We start from the raw sequence: 17,376 nt of genomic DNA on the forward strand, positions 1-17,376 counted from the left end.
ACTCGTCACATACGGTTCGATCAAGACCCAAGCTCCCCGTGTGGGGAAATGTAATTTGGCCCACTGCAGTACTAAAATCCTGCTTTTATTTCACTTCGCAGAACAGGCCTTCATAAAGCATTTGAGGCACTGCGGTTCAATGATGGAAATCCATGCCCTTTTCAGTTAATCATTCATTTTTTAACGTAACCTTACGGTGTGTTTTCCTTTTAGCTTTACGGTAACTCCCCCGCTGAGGACGACAAACCAATGACAACGGTCATCCTATCTGGGGGCGTTTTGTCAAGTGGGGGAAAAGTTTTCCAGCTTGGGTTTACTAGTGTGTCTGATTAAACGTCAGCAGCACAGTACTGACAGCCCATCAGCAGAGTGAACCGAAATGATCCTAAAAAGGTGGTAAATATACCAGATTGGAAGCATTCTATATTGCTGAGCTGGTAGCCGGAAGTGAACTGTGCTAAAAGAGCTAATGGTGTCGTTAAGGACGACATTATCAGCCAAAGCCTCTGAATTAGAGCAGCACAGATGTTATCTGCTCAGCTACACATTGTTACATAAGTAAATGCCCTGAATACAGTAAATTGCTCCTTCAAAGAATTTGTAATTAATTAAATAAGCAACAATTAAAAACTCTTTATTTATTTCATAGACCAGAATGATTTGAACACAGATTTCCAAGGGGCTTTAATGAAAGATGGTACAGGTTGCATTGTGGGAGCCCTCCAACACTAAATTCAGATTCAAAGACTTTCACGTTGTTACAACTTTCATAGTGTTTTGAAATTCTGTCTCCTCTACCTGTGTCCTCCCAGCAGATGCAGGACCAACTGCTCGTCCTCAGCCAGAGAAAGGCCAGTGTCCAACACTTCATGCTCCACCGTCTGCCGTTTAGCTTTCTTTGCTTTCTTCCCTTTCCCCACTTTTAGCTCCTCCTCTTCCTCCTCGCTGCTGTGCTGCTTGGCTGTCACCATCTCCTCCTCCTCGTCAGAGTACATCTTGTCTGGGTCTGGCAGGGTGCTGGGGTCAAACTCGTCTTCGCTGTGGTGTGCGAGATACGCCACAATCTCGTCCTCTTCCTCCTCAGAGTTGCGTCCGTGCTGCTTGTTGGCGTCCCTCCGGGCCGCCTTGGCCTTCAGCCTCTGCTCCGTGTGTTTTGCTTTCACCTTGCGTCTGTACTCCTGTTTGTCAAACTGCTGGTCCTCAAGTTTTAGCCTCTCCCTGGCCTTCTCCATGTTGATACCAGAAACGCCCTCCTCCTCCTCCTCTCCTTCTTGGGTGGTTGCCCGTTGGACTGGAGGCCACATCTGCACGGCCTGACCCTCCTCGCTGAACGCCACTTTGGTGTTGACTTGGAACTTTCTCTTGAGGGCCTTTTTGGCTTCTGTGAACTTTGTATTTTTCATAGTTTTCTTTAGAGAAACAGTCTCAAGGTCTGCCGGAATCTCCGCATCCCCCTCTGGGTTGAAGACATCCTTTCTTTTGACGGTCAGCAGGTCCAAGTCCTTCAGGTCATCTTCACTTTCGTCGTCTGAGCCGAGATGCAGTACCTCTCCTTTAACACTTTCCTCATTTTCACCTGAATCTTGAGACTCCGAGCTCTGGCGTTCCTCTTGAGGAACGCCTCCTCTCAGCTGGGCCTTGAAGCTCCTCAGCTCCTCCTCTCCGTCAGATAGCTCCTTCACCTCCTTCCGATCTTCTTTCTCGTCTCTCTGTGCCTGAGCCTTGATCAAGAACCGCACCCTCGGAGCTACGGCGAGGCCCAGAGAATTGGCATACTCTTGAATCTGGAGCTTGAAGACATCAAACACCTCCTTGTTCTTCATCAGGTAGACTGAGCGGAGGTAGGAGACGAAGCACCTCTGAGCCCTCTCCTTCTGCTCTTTCTCTTGAGCCAGGAAGGCCTCCAGCTTCAGCTGGACATTCTGCAGCTTGTCTGGGTTCACCTAGAACCAAACCAGAGAACCAAAGAATATGATATTAGAATTTAGATGCAGTACTCAAATGTATGTTTCCATGACATTAAAAAAAGGTATCCTGTTGAACTTTGGACAACTTGTCAAATTTTAATGAGCAGACCCCCCCCCCTTCCCTTAACTCACTGGGGAACTTTAATTCAAGATTACATGCAGGATGAAGGACTACTTTTCACCAGTTGAAGTTTTATTATAAAAATAACTCTCACCCAAGTTGTGCTGACATAATTTTAGGACATGCGTGTATAAAATATTAATCTTACAGATTAAAAAGTCTAAAGGGAAAATAAAATTGACATCAACATAAAATTTTCAACAAATAGAAAGCCTTTAACAGCTCTAGAATAAAACGAAATATAGCCTTTTTATGAATGTGGTTTATAACTTTTTTGAATATGTAGACTAATTGGTTCCATAAGTGGCTACAAAAAGGCATTACTAAATCTTGATGCACCAACTAATTCATGATGACCTACACTTCCGGTCAGCTGACAGGGCTCACAGAAAACCGTTTGGAATACTTGCAACTTTAAAATGATCCCTAATGTACCGTTTCCCTCCCATCTGAGTGAGCTGTTATGGCGTCTGACCTGAATCTTATTGATGGGGACCTTCTTCTCTTGCAGCTGGCTGACCATGCCCTCCTCCTCCGACGGAAGCAGCAGCAGCAGCGCCTCCCCGCCCTCCTTGTACCGGGCGGTGCGGCCCACCCGGTGGATGTAGGTGTCCGCATCCTCCGGACAGTCGAACTGCAGCACCCAGTTGACGGCGGGGAAATCCAGGCCCCTGGCGGCGATGTCGGTGGCGAGGAGCACGGCGTTATGCTTCCGCAGGAAGTCCTTGTAGACCTCCACTCTCTTAGTCTGCTGCTGCTTGCCGTGCAACGCCAGGATGGAAACACCGGGCCTGAGGCGGCAGAAGACCCGGAACAGGTACTGCACCTCTTTGCAGCAGGCAAAGAAGACTATGATCTTCTTCTTGGGGTGGCTCTTGATGAAGGAGTAGAGCATGTTGACCTTCTGGTGGAGTTGGCACACCACGTAGCTCTGCTCCAGGGTAGCCGGCGTGCTGAACTTTGCCTTCTCGTGGACCCACACGTACTCCGGGTCCTTGAGGCTCAGCCGAGCCAAGTCTTTGACCGACTTGGTCTGCGTGGCGGAGAACAGGAGCGTCTGTCGGGACGCGGGGAGGTTCTCCACGATGGCGTTGACTGTGTCCATGAAGCCCATGTCTAGGATGCGGTCCGCCTCGTCCAAGACTAGCATGTGCAGGTCGGACGCGTGGAAGGTGGCCGTCTGGTCCATGTGCTGGAGCAGCCGCCCTGGGGTGCAGATGACGATGTTGGTGCGGTGGATCTGCTCCGACTCGCTCTTGAGGTCCTTGCCGCCGATGATGAGCCCCGCAGAGAACTCGTGGTTCTTTCCCACCTTGCGGAGCACTTCGAAGGTCTGATAGGCAAGCTCTCTGGTGGGAGATATGATGAGAGCACCGAGGCCGTCCATGGAAGTCCACTGATGTCGGTAAAGACACTCCAGCACCGGTATGAGGAAGGCCAGAGTCTTCCCGGAGCCGGTCTTGGCCGCGCCGAGGACATCTTTACCCTGCAAAGCGGAGCCGATAGTCTGCCTCTGGATCTCCGTGGGCTGTCGACACTGAACCCCCTGCAAACCTTGCAAGGTCTTCTTTGAGATGGGGAAGTCGGAGAACCTCACCACCTCCTTGGCGTTTATCTCGCCGTACCTGCTGACGAGCTTGTCGATGTACTCCCGTTCGACCTGCCACTGGGGCTTCTTCCGCGCCGATCGGTCTCGCTTCACATCCATTCTCGTCTTGTTGTATTTTTTCTTCCATTTCTCGAAGTTTCGGACGGGGTCAGTGCCGTCAATCATCTTTTTACCGGTTTTAGGTTTCGTTCCGCCTTTCTTCTCCATGTTTTAGGATACTCCGAGCAAGAAAAGACGTAACAATCCACAGTCTGTAAGCTCTGCTAAACAGCGTGGAGAAAAACGGCTTTCGTCGCATGTAGCACGCGTCATCATCATGCGCATTACATCGCGGGTTGCCCTCAGTTTCGCCCGCTAGGCAGCATTTACAGCACCCTGAATAAAAAAACAATTTGTCTGCCTCATAATATATCCTGTTTTTTAAAATACATGTTTTACTTATCTTCAAGGACCTCATTTACTTTTAAAATGTTTATGATAAATACCCCCAACGTTACCAATAACAATAAATAGTAAACTAAACAATTTATTACACGTATAATTAGATTCACTTTGGTATTTTTTAGAAGATCCATAAGTTTCCTCCTTATGGATCTTCTAATGGAAATAAATCATTAGAACAGGGAAACTTTCCTACGTGCTCCCTCCTCCACACCTCCCTCTTGCGGCGGTTTCTTTGATAGACTGCCTTCCTGTATCGCATCGACACCGCGTCACAGGCCGCTTAAAAGTAACATCCACGGAAGTTTAACCTGTCATTTCAGAATAAAAGCTTATTCGGAACTCCGATTTATTTGATTTATTATTGATTTATGATTATTGATTTATTTGATCACAACAAACAACACGTTTGTGACATGACAACATGTAGCCTACTCTGTAAAATAGTTCCTGTCACATCCAACCAATAAAAAACATGATATAGTCAAACATGTAGGTGCTCTGAAAAGACAAAGAAATACAGTTACAGTGGTAATTACATGAATTCCTTAAATGTACCAGCTATAGGCTAAATTTACAAAATGTAGGAGGGAATGACACGATATCATTAGAAATAGCCATGTTTCCATGTCAGTGTTGTATTTTGAAAGATTGGGCCGGAAAATGTATGCCTGTCACCCTCGCGAAGATGACCATTCTCCACAAACACCATGCGAACACCTGACAGACGATAAACAAGTATTTGGACGGATTGTTTCCCTAAAAAATACGTGATTATTCGTTGGCTGAGGCTCGCTAACATCCCCGCTGTCCTTATGCTATACACGGCATGGCGGAGAGACAGGACAACGAGGTAACGTTATGTGTATTCTGCGCTAAAAGCACAGAGACCATTTATTGTTGCATTTGGTCAAGAACATAAGCGCATATTTTCACAAGTGTTCGTCCTGACAGTCAGAACTCGTCCAAGTGCTGTTTGAAGTGAAGCATACAAAGAATATTCTTCAGAAAACAAAGCTCTAAACAACTAACGCCACGCACGAGCCGAGACTAATGTTAGCTGTACGTTAGCTAGGATGCTAGCAACAATACGAGCCACGCTAACAGTTAAGTTATGTCTCTTGTGACGTTAAAGTTTACATCCGCTTCCATGCATGGTGGACCGCTAGAACGCTCCTGACACCACGCGGGGCCTTACGTTAGGTAAATACGGGCTTCACCCAGCACCACATTAGCTAAATCAGATAACATTAGGTGTTAAGTGTTTCTTTGTATTAATGTAAACATGCATTCTAATTATTAACGTAAAATTGGACGTTATGCAAATAGCTAGATCCATTTGTGAACTTGGCGTACAAATAAGCCATATAAATGCACTACATATTAGAAAAATCTGCACATTAAATGTTGAACACTTTATATGGAACGTATTCGTTTACCGTCTCTAATAGAAAGACCAGTCACAAAAGTAGATATTAGACTGAAGAACATCCCAGCTGTACTGCGATCGGAATGTTTCAGCTGTTTCACTAGAAAGAAGGAGGGTAGACCAAGTGCTGTATGACCTAGCTACAATAAAAACCCAAACCAATTCAGATCAGATCAAAAAGTAGTGTTGTGTTGCAGACTGAGCATGTACTGTGTGCCTCTCGTTGAAAGGTGGAGGAGGCTGACCGAATCTACCTGCTGATGAAGGAGGAGTATCGGATCTCTAGGAATGTGCGTCTGGCGTGGTTCCTTGGTAAACTTAACCAAGTCATCTGGCCCGCATCAAAGCCTGAAGTAGTGAGTTAACTGTACCACCTTAGTTCTTCTTCCCGTCCTTATGGTGGCTCATTAGCATAGTGTTTGAAGTTCTAAACCTAGGGAAAACACTGGAGGAATTCCTGAACCATTTCATTGAGCTGGGCCATGAGTGGCTCATGTCACGTTTTACTCTTGTTTCATTTACAGCTCAACTCAGAGAACGAATTGGACTTGCTGAGCATTTTACCCAAAGGATGGCAGACGGATTTCTCCCCGACCGTGTACCCCTATATGTTGGTGCCTTCCACCCGAGCCACCTTCCTTGCCCGGAGGTACCGCTTCATCATCGAGCTGGACCTCAGCCCCTCCACAGGGATCGTGGTAAGACTAACACGGGTGAGGGGTTGGGAGCTAACAAGTTGAAAATCAAATGACATGGTTAAATGTTGGCAGGTTCTTCTCCCAACCACAAAGACGTGAATGCATTTATTTAGTGGTTTGCTCTGTAAATTCCTTGCGATGCAAAATATATCCGTTCGTATATTTTAATATGCTGCTTCTAAAAGTATCTAACACATGCTGGCATTTCAACGTGTGCGTTGGATTGGGAATGGGACCAAACAACTAGTCTTGCGAGCAGAGGCGCTCTCCGTTAGCCGGTGCGGGCATGAGCACGTGTTTGTATGAGCACAAATGTTTTGGCCAGAAAAAAAAAAAGAAACTACATGACACCATATATGGTCACACTTAAGCCTAGTTTATGCTTCTGCATTTTCAGAGCGACGCAGACGCAAGACCCCCTTGCGTGTCCCTTGCGTGTCTTTTCACACCTCTTGCGTGTGTCGAGCCGAAAGCGACGCAAGCCTCCCGCAGCGCACAAGGCTGCGATTGGTCTGCTAACTACATCCTTTACGGAGTCTCACATTTCCGCTTTCATAGCAAGATAGCGCCATTATTAAAACGAAGAATGTTTACGAGAGAACGGATCAGATTTTCAGAACTTTTGTCAGAAGAAATGCGTAAATATGACCGCTTATACAAGCCGTCATTGGGAGGTTGTAGAAGCGGGTTGGATTCACGGAGGGAGATCGCCGCGAACGCCGGTTTGCTGGTCGAGAGGTGCACAAAGTTGTGGAGGAAAATACGGGACAAATGTGTCCGCGATGAAAAGCAGCAGTGGCGATGCACGGGGCAATAAAGTCTATGATAAATAAATAAACAAATAAATAAACGTGACTCTCTAGGTCGTCTTCAACAAAAAGACGTTACTCCGCCTGTTGTTCTGGCGGTGAACAGTGGTAGTGTTTCTAGTCCCCTTAGAAAACCTGCTCCTCCGCTGGTTCTGATTCACCTTTCTTGTTGTCTGGTATGTCCAACATATCAACATTAACTAAGGACTGCCAGACTTTGGATTGGTTAAGTATATCATGTCAAGTAGCATTATCAGAACAGAATGTTAACTGGTATGATGCTCCGCAGGCCTGCCTGCTGTTGATTCCGAGTCATGATATGCAGAACTGAATACAGCATGAGCCATTTAGACAAAAAGCTGCTGTCCCTGGACTTCACAGTGACTCAGGACAGGGTAATCCCCCCCAGTGTACAAACAAGGTCACGTGGCACTGAGGACAGTAGTATGGTTTAAGCGGAGTAATGTCTCCAAAATTAGCCCAAACATCCGCTTGGACTAAAGCGTTATCTGATCATATTTTGGTGGTTATGTAAAATGTCTCGGTGCTCCAATTCTTGTTGCTAACACAGGAGACCTCCTGCTAGGCCTGTTGCAATATGCGATAAAATGACATTACGTTTGACGCACTCATAGACTACAGTCTATGTTAGTCTACTTAGTTCTATATGCTACGCTGTTAAACAAAGATCCTGATGAACGACCAACAGACATTTTACTGGGTCCAGGTAGTGACCAGGCACCAATATTTCATTCTGATAATAATAACCTGTATCACAATGTCCAATGACCAACTAGTTCAGTCGAGCTTTCTGGAAGGATCTGCCTCTCTTTTTAAAATGGCGCCTTGTGTCTTCAGGTGGTCACAGCTTTTAAAGCCAAGTTTATGCTTCCGTGTCCCTTGCGTGCCTTTTCACACCTCCTTGCGTGCGTCGACCCAATAAACAAACCAACGACTTTCACACACAAAGACGTAACTTTCTAGGTCATCTTCAACACAACACGGTACTCCACCTGTTGTTCTGGAGGTGAATTGCTCTGCAACACATGCAAGACTTTTAGAACCATGAATGGAAACGAGTGTGTCGACGCAACGACGCAGACGCCGAAGCATGCGCCAGTCTTTAGAAAGCGCATAGCCCCTCCTAGGCCCACCATGACAGACAAGAGACAACAGACAAAAGCTGCTCCGACCGTCGTATGCACGCGGTGGCTTCTGCAGAAGCTCTGCAGGCCTGCACTGGACACAGCAGCCTTGACCGCTCCTCTCCTGATGGGGGGGTCAAACTGTGCAAGTTGAATAGGCTAGTTAGTGTTTGAACGTGTCAGCACCTTGGGCAGAAACGCTGTGTTAGGCCACAAGGTCACGCCTGAGCCGTCTGAGTTCCACCTTAGACATGACAAGGCATGCAGCTCGCCCCCACACGTTTAGCTGATGCGATGGCGAGGAGAAAAACTGTTTTGGTCGACAGCATTTTCATTTTTGCTTGTATGAGCGGTTCGAACCGAGGAGAGCATAGGGTGTCCAGCATGAGCAGGATGGTTCTTTTAACAGGTCTGTGCAGTCAGTTAAGGGTGGTCGGGCCCTCCAGGGGTCAGACCCACAGTTGAAGGCGGCTGGGATCGGGATGCCAGATCCGACCTCCTAGCTGTGAAAGAACGTCCCTTCTGTCGGCGAGGCGCCAGGGTGTCCTGCGACAAAGCCCACAGGCCAACCACGTCCTGGCTGGCCACAGAGGGGCCACCAGCAAGAGTCTGTGGCCCTATTGAAGAACTCTGAGAAGGGTTGGCAATATCAGAGGAATATTGGAAAGGCGTAAAGAAGCCCTTTTGGCCACCTGTGAGCCAGAGCATCCTGACCCAGAGGATTTGTCCTCTCCATCAGGGAAAACCAATGGGGGCAGTGGGTTGACATCTCCGAGGCATAAAGATCTTCTTTTGCCCTGCCGGAGATATCCCAGATGGTCTGTACCATGTCCGGATGAAGCCGCCACTCCCCCAGGCGGGGCTTGTGACGGGACAGGAAGTCTTCTACCTGGTTCCGGTCCCCAGGGAGGTACATCGCCTGAAGGCTGGTCAGTCGGGGGGCAGCCCAAGTTAGGAGGATGCGGGATACGCGTAGTAACTCCGCAGATCTGGTGCCCCCTTGATGATTTATGTGTAACACTGCAGAGGTGTTGTCTGACCGGACAAGAACATGTTTCCCCCTGAGGTGCGGCAAAAAATGTGCGAGCGCTAGGTGCACAGCCCGTAGCTCCAGGACATTGACATGCTGCATGCGGTCTTTGGCAGACCACTGCCCCGAAGCAGCTCCGACCGATGGTCGCAAGGCAACACGCGAAAGCCGAAATCAGTCTCAATTTTAGAGAATTACTCGTTTAGCTACCAGAGTAGCTACCAGAGTAGGACGGGTCATTCGGGGTTATAGGGGACTTTGTTGGTATAAAGACTCGACCTGCACAAGCGTGAGACAGAAGATAATCCAGTGTGAAGCACTGCCTCTGGCGGTCAGTAAGGACGAAATAGAACTAACTTGGGTGACCCATGTCCCCGTTCCCTCTCTGGCAGCGCTTTGAGATCTAATCTGGAATCCCTCACTCACCCAACGTCCTCAATAGCACAATACCTTTAATGATTATGCCTTTGCCTGAAGCTTCTTTGAGTAAACATAATATTGGTTATAATATATCCCATTGATCATCCAATACCTAGCACACACCTATCTTAAACATGTCATACATTCCAGTGTCCTAATTCTAACATCATAAACATAATATTCAATTCATTTTCATGAAATTTTATGAAAATCCCAAAATTGCCACGCAGGCTGTCCAATCTGTACCCCTACGACGTCCTCCGTTCTCAAACTTGGTCGTATACATGTCAGATTACTGAGGAATGGGGTCCAGTTCCAGTTTCAGCCCATGCAGACATCAGCAGCAGCACATATGTTGGCTGACTGAAGTAGCTCCGGCACAGAAATTTCCAGGTGTAATGGACAATGTTTGGTTCTCTGTTAATGCTCCATCTGCACGGCCGTTTGTATCAATGATCATCCATACCTCCAGCGGCTACATGCTCCTCAAGTGAGCGGTGTATTTGAGGGAGTGCTTTGTTTGCTGCAGGATGACAGCACAGGAGAGATGATCTTCGACGAGGTGTTCAATGCCCTGTCCAGGTGTCTGGCCGGTCTGGCTCAGCCCTTCAAAGTGCCTGGAACTGATCAGCCGTTCAAGCCCAAGATCTTTGTCACCATCTTGGCGTATTCGTCCATCATTGGCCTCACTTCCCATCAGGTATGGTATCAGTATTGCACCACATCAATGAAATAATGTTTTTTTGTGAGAAAAGTATAAAGTAGCATAAAATAGAAACTCATGTAAATATGTTATCCAAAAAAACTATACTAGATTACAAAACTTGAGTACATTAACAAAGTTGCACTTCCTTTACCATACCTCAATGCGATGTCACAGGGTACTGGAGTACATTGTGATTGCTGCAGCATTCCTAAAGGATGAGGTTGAGTTACTCTACAAAGAGTGTTACATTAGATTGAACCCAATTCTTACAGGGCCACTGAACAAACCATGCTTGGTTGATTCAACTCAAGTATATCACCTCAAATATCTCGTACAGACTTTTATTATCGAGCTTCTCTTGCTTTACACCTTAGCAGAATGGACTTTCCATTCATGCTAGTTAGTCCTGCTTGCAGATTGTATTAATCTTTCTTTGTATATTTAGAATATTTTGCACAAAAATGTAATGAATGAATTAAGTGTTTTTGATATGTATCTGATCTACCTGTTGTACCTTGAAGTTGTGGTCATTACTGAGGCTGACCTCTCAGCCCACAAATCGTTTTAACTGTTGATACTTGTAAATTGTCTTTCATCCAAAGTGGGATGCTGAACCTAAAATGGAACCAGTGACAGATTTAAAGGCAGCAGCATCGATGATGCACAATGTGCTCCTGACCCACATGTTGTTGCAGTCTGTTTGACCGCCTCAATTCCCCCTGCAGGTTCTGGTTCAGGGCTGTCAGCTTGATAAAACAGACCTGGTGGAGTTTCGGCTTCACATCTACCAGCAGCTCAGAGCAGTGGAGAGCAACATCGCCGAAGTCCTACATCAGCAGCACGAACAGGCAAATGTTAAACCCACAGCATTGTATTTTATTGACTCACATCCAGAAAGATGCGTCCTACGGCCTCAATTACTCACTGGAGAAGTGTGGATAAATTTGCCACTGAGAATGTGCTCCATATCCTCTCGTTTTGTTCCTTATTGGTTTAATAAAATCAGAAACATTTAAGATATATTTTTTTTTAATTGAGTGGTTAGGATGCGTTTTTAAAGATTTGCGTCTTTAGGAGGAACCAATGGAGCAGAGAACATAAGTAGTATTAGGAGACTGACTTATTAAGCACATTGCTGTTTTTTTTGCTGTTTTTCCGAGATTTGCTGATATTCAGATAAATACAGAGTGCGGTTTGTCTTATCCCTTAATATTTTGATGATTATGGAGAGTTGAGATAACAACGTACCTTTAAGGAAAAGGAGTGTGTCTGAGGCGTTTAAGTGTGGTCTAATTCCTGTAATGTAATGCGATTCCCACTGACATACTGTTCTGTACATTGTGATAGGAGGGGACCTCCCCATAACCCCACAAGCCAAACCTTTCTACACTAAACACTGATTAGCTCGCTGGTGACTCCTGCTGCCTGTATAAAATGGTCACAGCTCAAGAAACAGCTGAAGAAAACGTTGTTATGAAACCTGAAATTCTAGAGTTTCCTGGGTTAAACCACATTTAGCTTGACATGGGATTGTCCAATGATAATTAAAGCCATGTTCTAATCATGTTCCACCTGGGCTTCATCCTAATCAAAAACAGCAGTTGTGATATGTAAACATTTACCCAATTATAGATATTTGCCCCCAACCCTTCTCTATCTAAGTGCCACCAGTGCCTGACTATTCATTTAATTAGTATTTGTTCCAGTCCACTGACAATGTATATCATTGTATTTCTTTTCCTGTGCCTTTTAGTCTTTGGAGGTAGTTCAAAGCTCCAGTGGCCAAAGCGACATCCTGTTTGAGCAGCCTCACAGGAGACAGAGCATTTCCATGGTATCTGCTGATATGGGACTGGTCAGCATGGTGCGCCAGGGCATCCTGGCTCTTCAGCTGCTGCCTCCAAACTCCAGCGCAGGTAGGTTTCTATCTTACCACCAATGTTCTCATTCAATTTCTTAATAAAGGGATAGTTGACCTGCTAAGTTGTTTCCTAGAAGCACTTTGAATAAATCCAAACCTGTCTAACAACCAGGCCCTCACTGCAACTACTGCACCATTAAAAATGATAAAATATATAATCCATAGCATAATAGAATATGCATGAATCTAACTGAAACCTAAGAGAACACAAGCAAATAGATCCGTACGGCTCATCACAGTGTTTTAATAGAGGGTCATTATTCAGTCAAATATGCAATCACGACATGTTTTCACATGTAATCTTGTGAAATGTAGTTTTTTGTTGTGAGAAACTTGAATTATCCAGTTGTTTGAAGTAAAGGCGTCAGTGCTGATAGTCCAGGACCTGGAGGGGATGTTTCCCAGCCTCCCCCGGTGTGTCCTGTCTGTCAGTAGTTTGGTGATCCACTGACTGGTGGAGGCTGGCACACTGAGCTGGATGAGTTTTGGTTCAAGTATGCCCGGGGTGTTGAGTGCAGAGCTGAAGTCTTTTTTTGTTTGTTAATACTTGGAGGCCTCTCCACACTGACGTGCTGACGTCAGTGTGGACCACCCTCGTCAACGTGTATTTGGCCTTGTTGTACAGAATCTTAACCCTCCTCTGTAGGCCTTCTCTTTACCCTGACAAGTTTGCCAGAGTTATGCACTAAATTAGGAATTATTTTGGATGAATAGTTTTCTTTTACACTTTTATTTTGAGTAAGTGTTTGTATTTGAACTTTTTTATTTGTTCCAGGTATTATTATAATCACAGATGGGGTGACGAGTGTTCCTGATGTGGCTGTATGTGAAACTCTTCTGAACCAACTCAGGAGTGGAACCATTGCTTGCTCCTTTGTGCAGGTACAGGCCATTACATCTCTGATTGACTAGCTTCTTTCTGACTAAATGTAAAAAATACCACACAGAATTGTCAGTGTGTTGCATGTCGACCTCGTCAACAAGGGATTCCTGGATCCTTAATGGAGGAGACATCGCACTGAAGCCTCTGATTGCTCTCCTCTGAATTGAGTTTCTCTCTCCAGGTCGGAGGTGCGTACTCCTACGATTGCAGCTTCGGCTACATCCCCAATGTTGAGCTGATGAAGTTCATATCATTAGCCACCTTTGGCTCATACTTGCCCAGCTGTCCTGAAGTGGATCTGAAAAGCCAGGATATGAACACCTACCACAAGGCCTTCTTAACCTACTCCTTCCTTAATACCTCAGTGTCCATGAACTCCGAGATCTTCTGTGGTGAGACAGCTATGTACACTCTGAAGTTATGAAATGGTGTGTAGGTGTTTCGCTCCTGTTGATAGGTAGAAGTGCTCAACATGCCATTTAATACCTTCACTGGTCCACAAAACTTAAACTGTATATAAGAAGTGCATGTAACCTTTTAACAACCAATGATCATGTTTAACATGGGAGAAAATAATCTTTGTAAAGTGTTGTAGCGTAGGGGTGCCTGTTTAAAACGAAGGATAGGTTGGGCGCCAGACAGGCAAATAACCCACGTTATTCCCTTTAAGGGGGGACACCCAGGAACTTGAAGCTGGCGACACGCTCAACCTCCGTCCCGTTGATATGGATGGGGATGTGTGTGCCAGTTTTCTTCCGGAAGTCCACAATTAGCTCTTTGGTCTTCTTGGTGTTGAGGGCTGGGTTGTTGTCGGCGCACTGTAAGAATATGTGTTCAAGATTTGGAGCCTGGTCACCCCCAACTAAGCCCATGAAAATAACTTTTGATTATCAGCACCATACCGCCAGGTGCTGGACCTCCTCTCTGTAGGCCGACTTATCGTTGTCACTGATGAGGCCAATCACCGTTGTGTCGTCTGCAAACTTGACAATGGTATTAGAACCATGTACAGGTGTGCAGTCGTAGGTGAAGAGGGAGTAGAGGAGAGGACTTAGCACACAGCCCTGTGGCACGCCGGTGTTCAGGAGGTGTGGTTCTCTACCCTAACAGACTGGGGTCTGTTGGAGAGGAAGTCCAGTATTCAGTTACAGAGGGAAGTGTTGATACCCAGGTGACTGAGTTTCGTGATTAGTTTGGAGGGGATGACAGTGTTGAAAGCTGAACTGAAGTCTACGAACAGTATCCTCACATAGCGGTTGTTATTGTCCAGGTGAGAAAGGACGGAGTGTAATGCCGTGGAGATGGCATCCTCCGTACTCCTGTTCTTGCGGTAGGCGGATTGAAAGGGGTCCAGTGTGGGTGGTAAGCAGGTTTTGAGGTGAGCCAGGACCAGCCTCTCGAAGCACCTCATGATGGTTGGAGTGAGTGCAACTCGGCGGAAGTCATTTAGGCTCACTGCGGTGGAGTGCTTTGGCACGATAGAGGTGGCTTTAAAGCACGTGGGGACAGTAGCTTGGGCTAGTGACAGGTTGAATATGTCAGTCAGGACCTCAGCTAGCTGCCCAGCACAGGTCCTGAGCACGCGTCCGGGGACGCCATCAGGGCCAGCAGCCTTACGTGCATTAATCCTGCTCAGTGCAGCACACATGTCGGTGGAGGAGAGTGTGAGGGGCTGGTGGTCTGAAGTGAGCACAGACTTGATGGCGGCCTCCTCGTTGTCCCTGTCGAAGCGTGCATAAAAGCTGTTAAGCTTGTCAGGGAAGGAGGCATCATTGTTTTGGGGGGTGGTGTTGGTGGGTTTGTAGTCTGTTATGGCCTGGATGCCTTGCCACATGCGACGGGGGTCGGTGTTGTTCTTGAAGTGCTCCTCAATCCTTAGCTTGTGGCAGTGCTTGGCCTGCTTGAGGCCCCTCTTCAGGTCAGCCCTGGATGCACTGAGAGTTGATCCATTACAGTCCGTAGATGCTCAAAATGCTGAGTTACAGAAGATGAATACACGATAATGTCATCTAGATCAGTGGTCCCCAACCACCGGGCCGTTTGGTATTTTTTTTTTTTCTGAAAAATGTTTTAATAATCTTCTGAGAGGAAGGCGGCAAGGAAGACAGTTTCAAACTCACTCAAAGTTGTTATCTTTGATATGGCGATTTCCCACCAGTCGCGAGCAGTATCATGGAGCAGTACTCCATGATGACCTGGAAGTGGATGGTAGAGTAGCCATAGTGCCACATGAAAAGAATATATCGTTTGTGGGATTGTATGCATAGGGTGGTTTTCACCAGTTCTATGAGTAAACATTAAAGACACTCTCAAACCAATTTACCCACAACAGTACCCATAATAGTCAAAAGCAGGAGGCAAACATTTAAACATTTCAGAGCATGCAAACCCAACAATGTGAATACACATAAAAAATCAAAATCCTTCATAACAGCTTTAACTTTGAAACTTAAATCAGTAACTTAATGTTTCTGGCTCCACGTTGGGCGCCATTTCTGTAGCGTAGGGGTGCGTGTTTAAAACGAAGGATAGGTTGGGCGCCAGACAGGCAAATAACCCACGTTATTCCCTGTCATTTTTTTTAATACTATCGTTCGTAAAATGCACAAAAATGTACCCGACCAGCTGGGTACCCCTGCTGCAAAAATGTGAAGTAAATCAAAGACCAAATCAGGAAGCCCATCTACTCAAGGAAAACAGCTGTATTCAAACATAAATTATATAATCCCATCAAAACTTAAAGTACTGACCGACCCGGCGAGCTGTAGTCCAGGGAGGTCCAAAAGATCTCTCCGGCCGATTCTTCCGCTGGCAGTGTCGAGCAGGTCTTTTAGTATTCCTCTCGTAGGACTCCACAAGGTCAGCAACCAGCGATCTCCTGCTTGGTTTGTTCCTCTCTCCTCACTCCTATGGCAGGGCAGCCTGTGTCAGTTGATTGATTCTTTCACTTGCAGGTGTGTCCAATCTCCTCACCTTCTCCTTGCCCGCCTTCTTTATTTTAGCCAGGTGGAAAAAAGTCTGCAGACTGTGGTCTGCTACAGTGCGCATTAGAGTTGTGGACATTAGAGTTGAGTTGCACTTACATTACTGTATTGTCTATGACAACACAATAATGTAAAGATCTCACTTGACTCACTTCAGCATTTCACAGCATACACTGACTTTGGTGTCTAGTGTCACCATAACATTCAGTTTTGAATTCTTGAGTTTCATCCTAATGCCATCTTATTATTTCACTATCTCCATCCCTTGAATTAGAATTAGTCTGTCTCCATCTGGTTGCATGGCCATCTCCATCATAATGGTTTTCTATCTCCATCTTTTGTTTTTGGGGCGACATTATATGGATGAGCTAAGTGCAGCTGCATGCTTAACAAGTCATTTTTAGGCAACCAACCCGTTCAAATGAACGTTTATGAACTGAAAACACACTTTGAAATAGTTAAAACGATTAAAGACTAACAACACAGACCGCATTTATTGACTGGTATATATTTACTACGGTCGGAGTAATTACTATAGTCTTTATTGTTAGCAAGAATTCATATGCTAATGTTTATTTTATTTTCTAGATAAAATGCAATATATTGTCACTGATAATGTTGATGATGCCTATGATGATGACAGTAAATAGGACTAGAGCTAGTACACTGTTTTTAGTTTCCCAGCACAAACTGTTCAATGAGCACCTGGTGTCAGCCAGCGGTAACCCAGCCCTGGTCATGAGGAGGAAGAAGCACACAGAGAAGGAGGTCCATGCTCATTTAATCAGCGTGGTGTCTGTCCGACTGAGAGAGGGCTACACCATCAGAGAGATCACCCTCACTAAAGGTAAATGTCTCATTCCCCAGTCCGTGAGTAGGCAGCTCACTGAAACAGAGTACCATAAGAGCACACTCCTGGTTTCTGTAGGTGGGACTCAGCTGGAAGTAAAGCTGGTGCTGTTATGGAAACACAACATGCACATTGAGTACCTTGCTGCCGCCTCCTGGCCGCTGGACCCCGCCAAGAGAACCACCAGGGTGGAGGTGACGATGGAGGGGAGCTATGACATCCTGCATGACATCAGCTGCACCCAGAGGAAACCCATCACCAGCCCGTACCGCACATCTGTCATCCGGCGCTTCTGGAATACACTGCAGAGGTACACTGACAGAAAACATGCGCAGCTCCATCACCATGTCAAACATAAAATAA

At 46.1% G+C, this 17,376-nt stretch overlaps 2 protein-coding genes across 6 annotated transcripts in view; one reads left to right on the forward strand and one right to left on the reverse strand.

Annotated features, from left to right (window-relative positions):
• Positions 1–618: 618 nt before the first annotated feature.
• Positions 619–16,134, reverse strand: ddx10 (DEAD (Asp-Glu-Ala-Asp) box polypeptide 10). 2 transcript variants are annotated; one of them, XM_040184820.2, is made up of 3 exons: positions 15,930–16,134; positions 2,564–4,072; positions 619–1,943 (listed from the first exon to the last, which is right to left on the reverse strand). In XM_040184820.2, the coding sequence occupies exons 2-3, from the start codon at positions 3,902–3,904 to the stop codon at positions 795–797; spliced, it is 2,490 nt and encodes an 829-aa protein (XP_040040754.2). In that variant the 5' UTR covers positions 3,905–4,072; positions 15,930–16,134; the 3' UTR covers positions 619–794. The 2 variants fall into 2 exon arrangements, with proteins under 2 accessions (XP_040040754.2, XP_040040752.2); XM_040184818.2 differs by lacking the exon at positions 15,930–16,134 and adding an exon at positions 4,335–4,450.
• The window catches only part of szt2 (SZT2 subunit of KICSTOR complex), a 78,742-nt gene continuing 66,153 nt past the window's right edge, over positions 4,788–17,376 (forward strand). For all 4 annotated transcript variants that reach the window (XM_040184812.2, XM_040184816.2, XM_040184813.2 and 1 more), the window contains exons 1-10: positions 4,788–4,991; positions 5,798–5,923; positions 6,092–6,265; positions 10,199–10,369; positions 11,101–11,223; positions 12,129–12,291; positions 13,072–13,178; positions 13,361–13,571; positions 16,840–17,010; positions 17,092–17,323. In XM_040184812.2, coding sequence (XP_040040746.2) covers positions 4,968–4,991; positions 5,798–5,923; positions 6,092–6,265; positions 10,199–10,369; positions 11,101–11,223; positions 12,129–12,291; positions 13,072–13,178; positions 13,361–13,571; positions 16,840–17,010; positions 17,092–17,323 — 1,502 coding nt within the window. In that variant the 5' untranslated portion in view covers positions 4,788–4,967. The remainder of the gene's footprint in view (positions 4,992–5,797; positions 5,924–6,091; positions 6,266–10,198; positions 10,370–11,100; positions 11,224–12,128; positions 12,292–13,071; positions 13,179–13,360; positions 13,572–16,839; positions 17,011–17,091; positions 17,324–17,376) is intronic.

The sequence above is a fragment of the Gasterosteus aculeatus genome, chromosome 8 (assembly GCF_964276395.1).
Source record: "Gasterosteus aculeatus chromosome 8, fGasAcu3.hap1.1, whole genome shotgun sequence".
Classification (NCBI taxonomy): Eukaryota; Metazoa; Chordata; class Actinopteri; order Perciformes; family Gasterosteidae; genus Gasterosteus; species Gasterosteus aculeatus.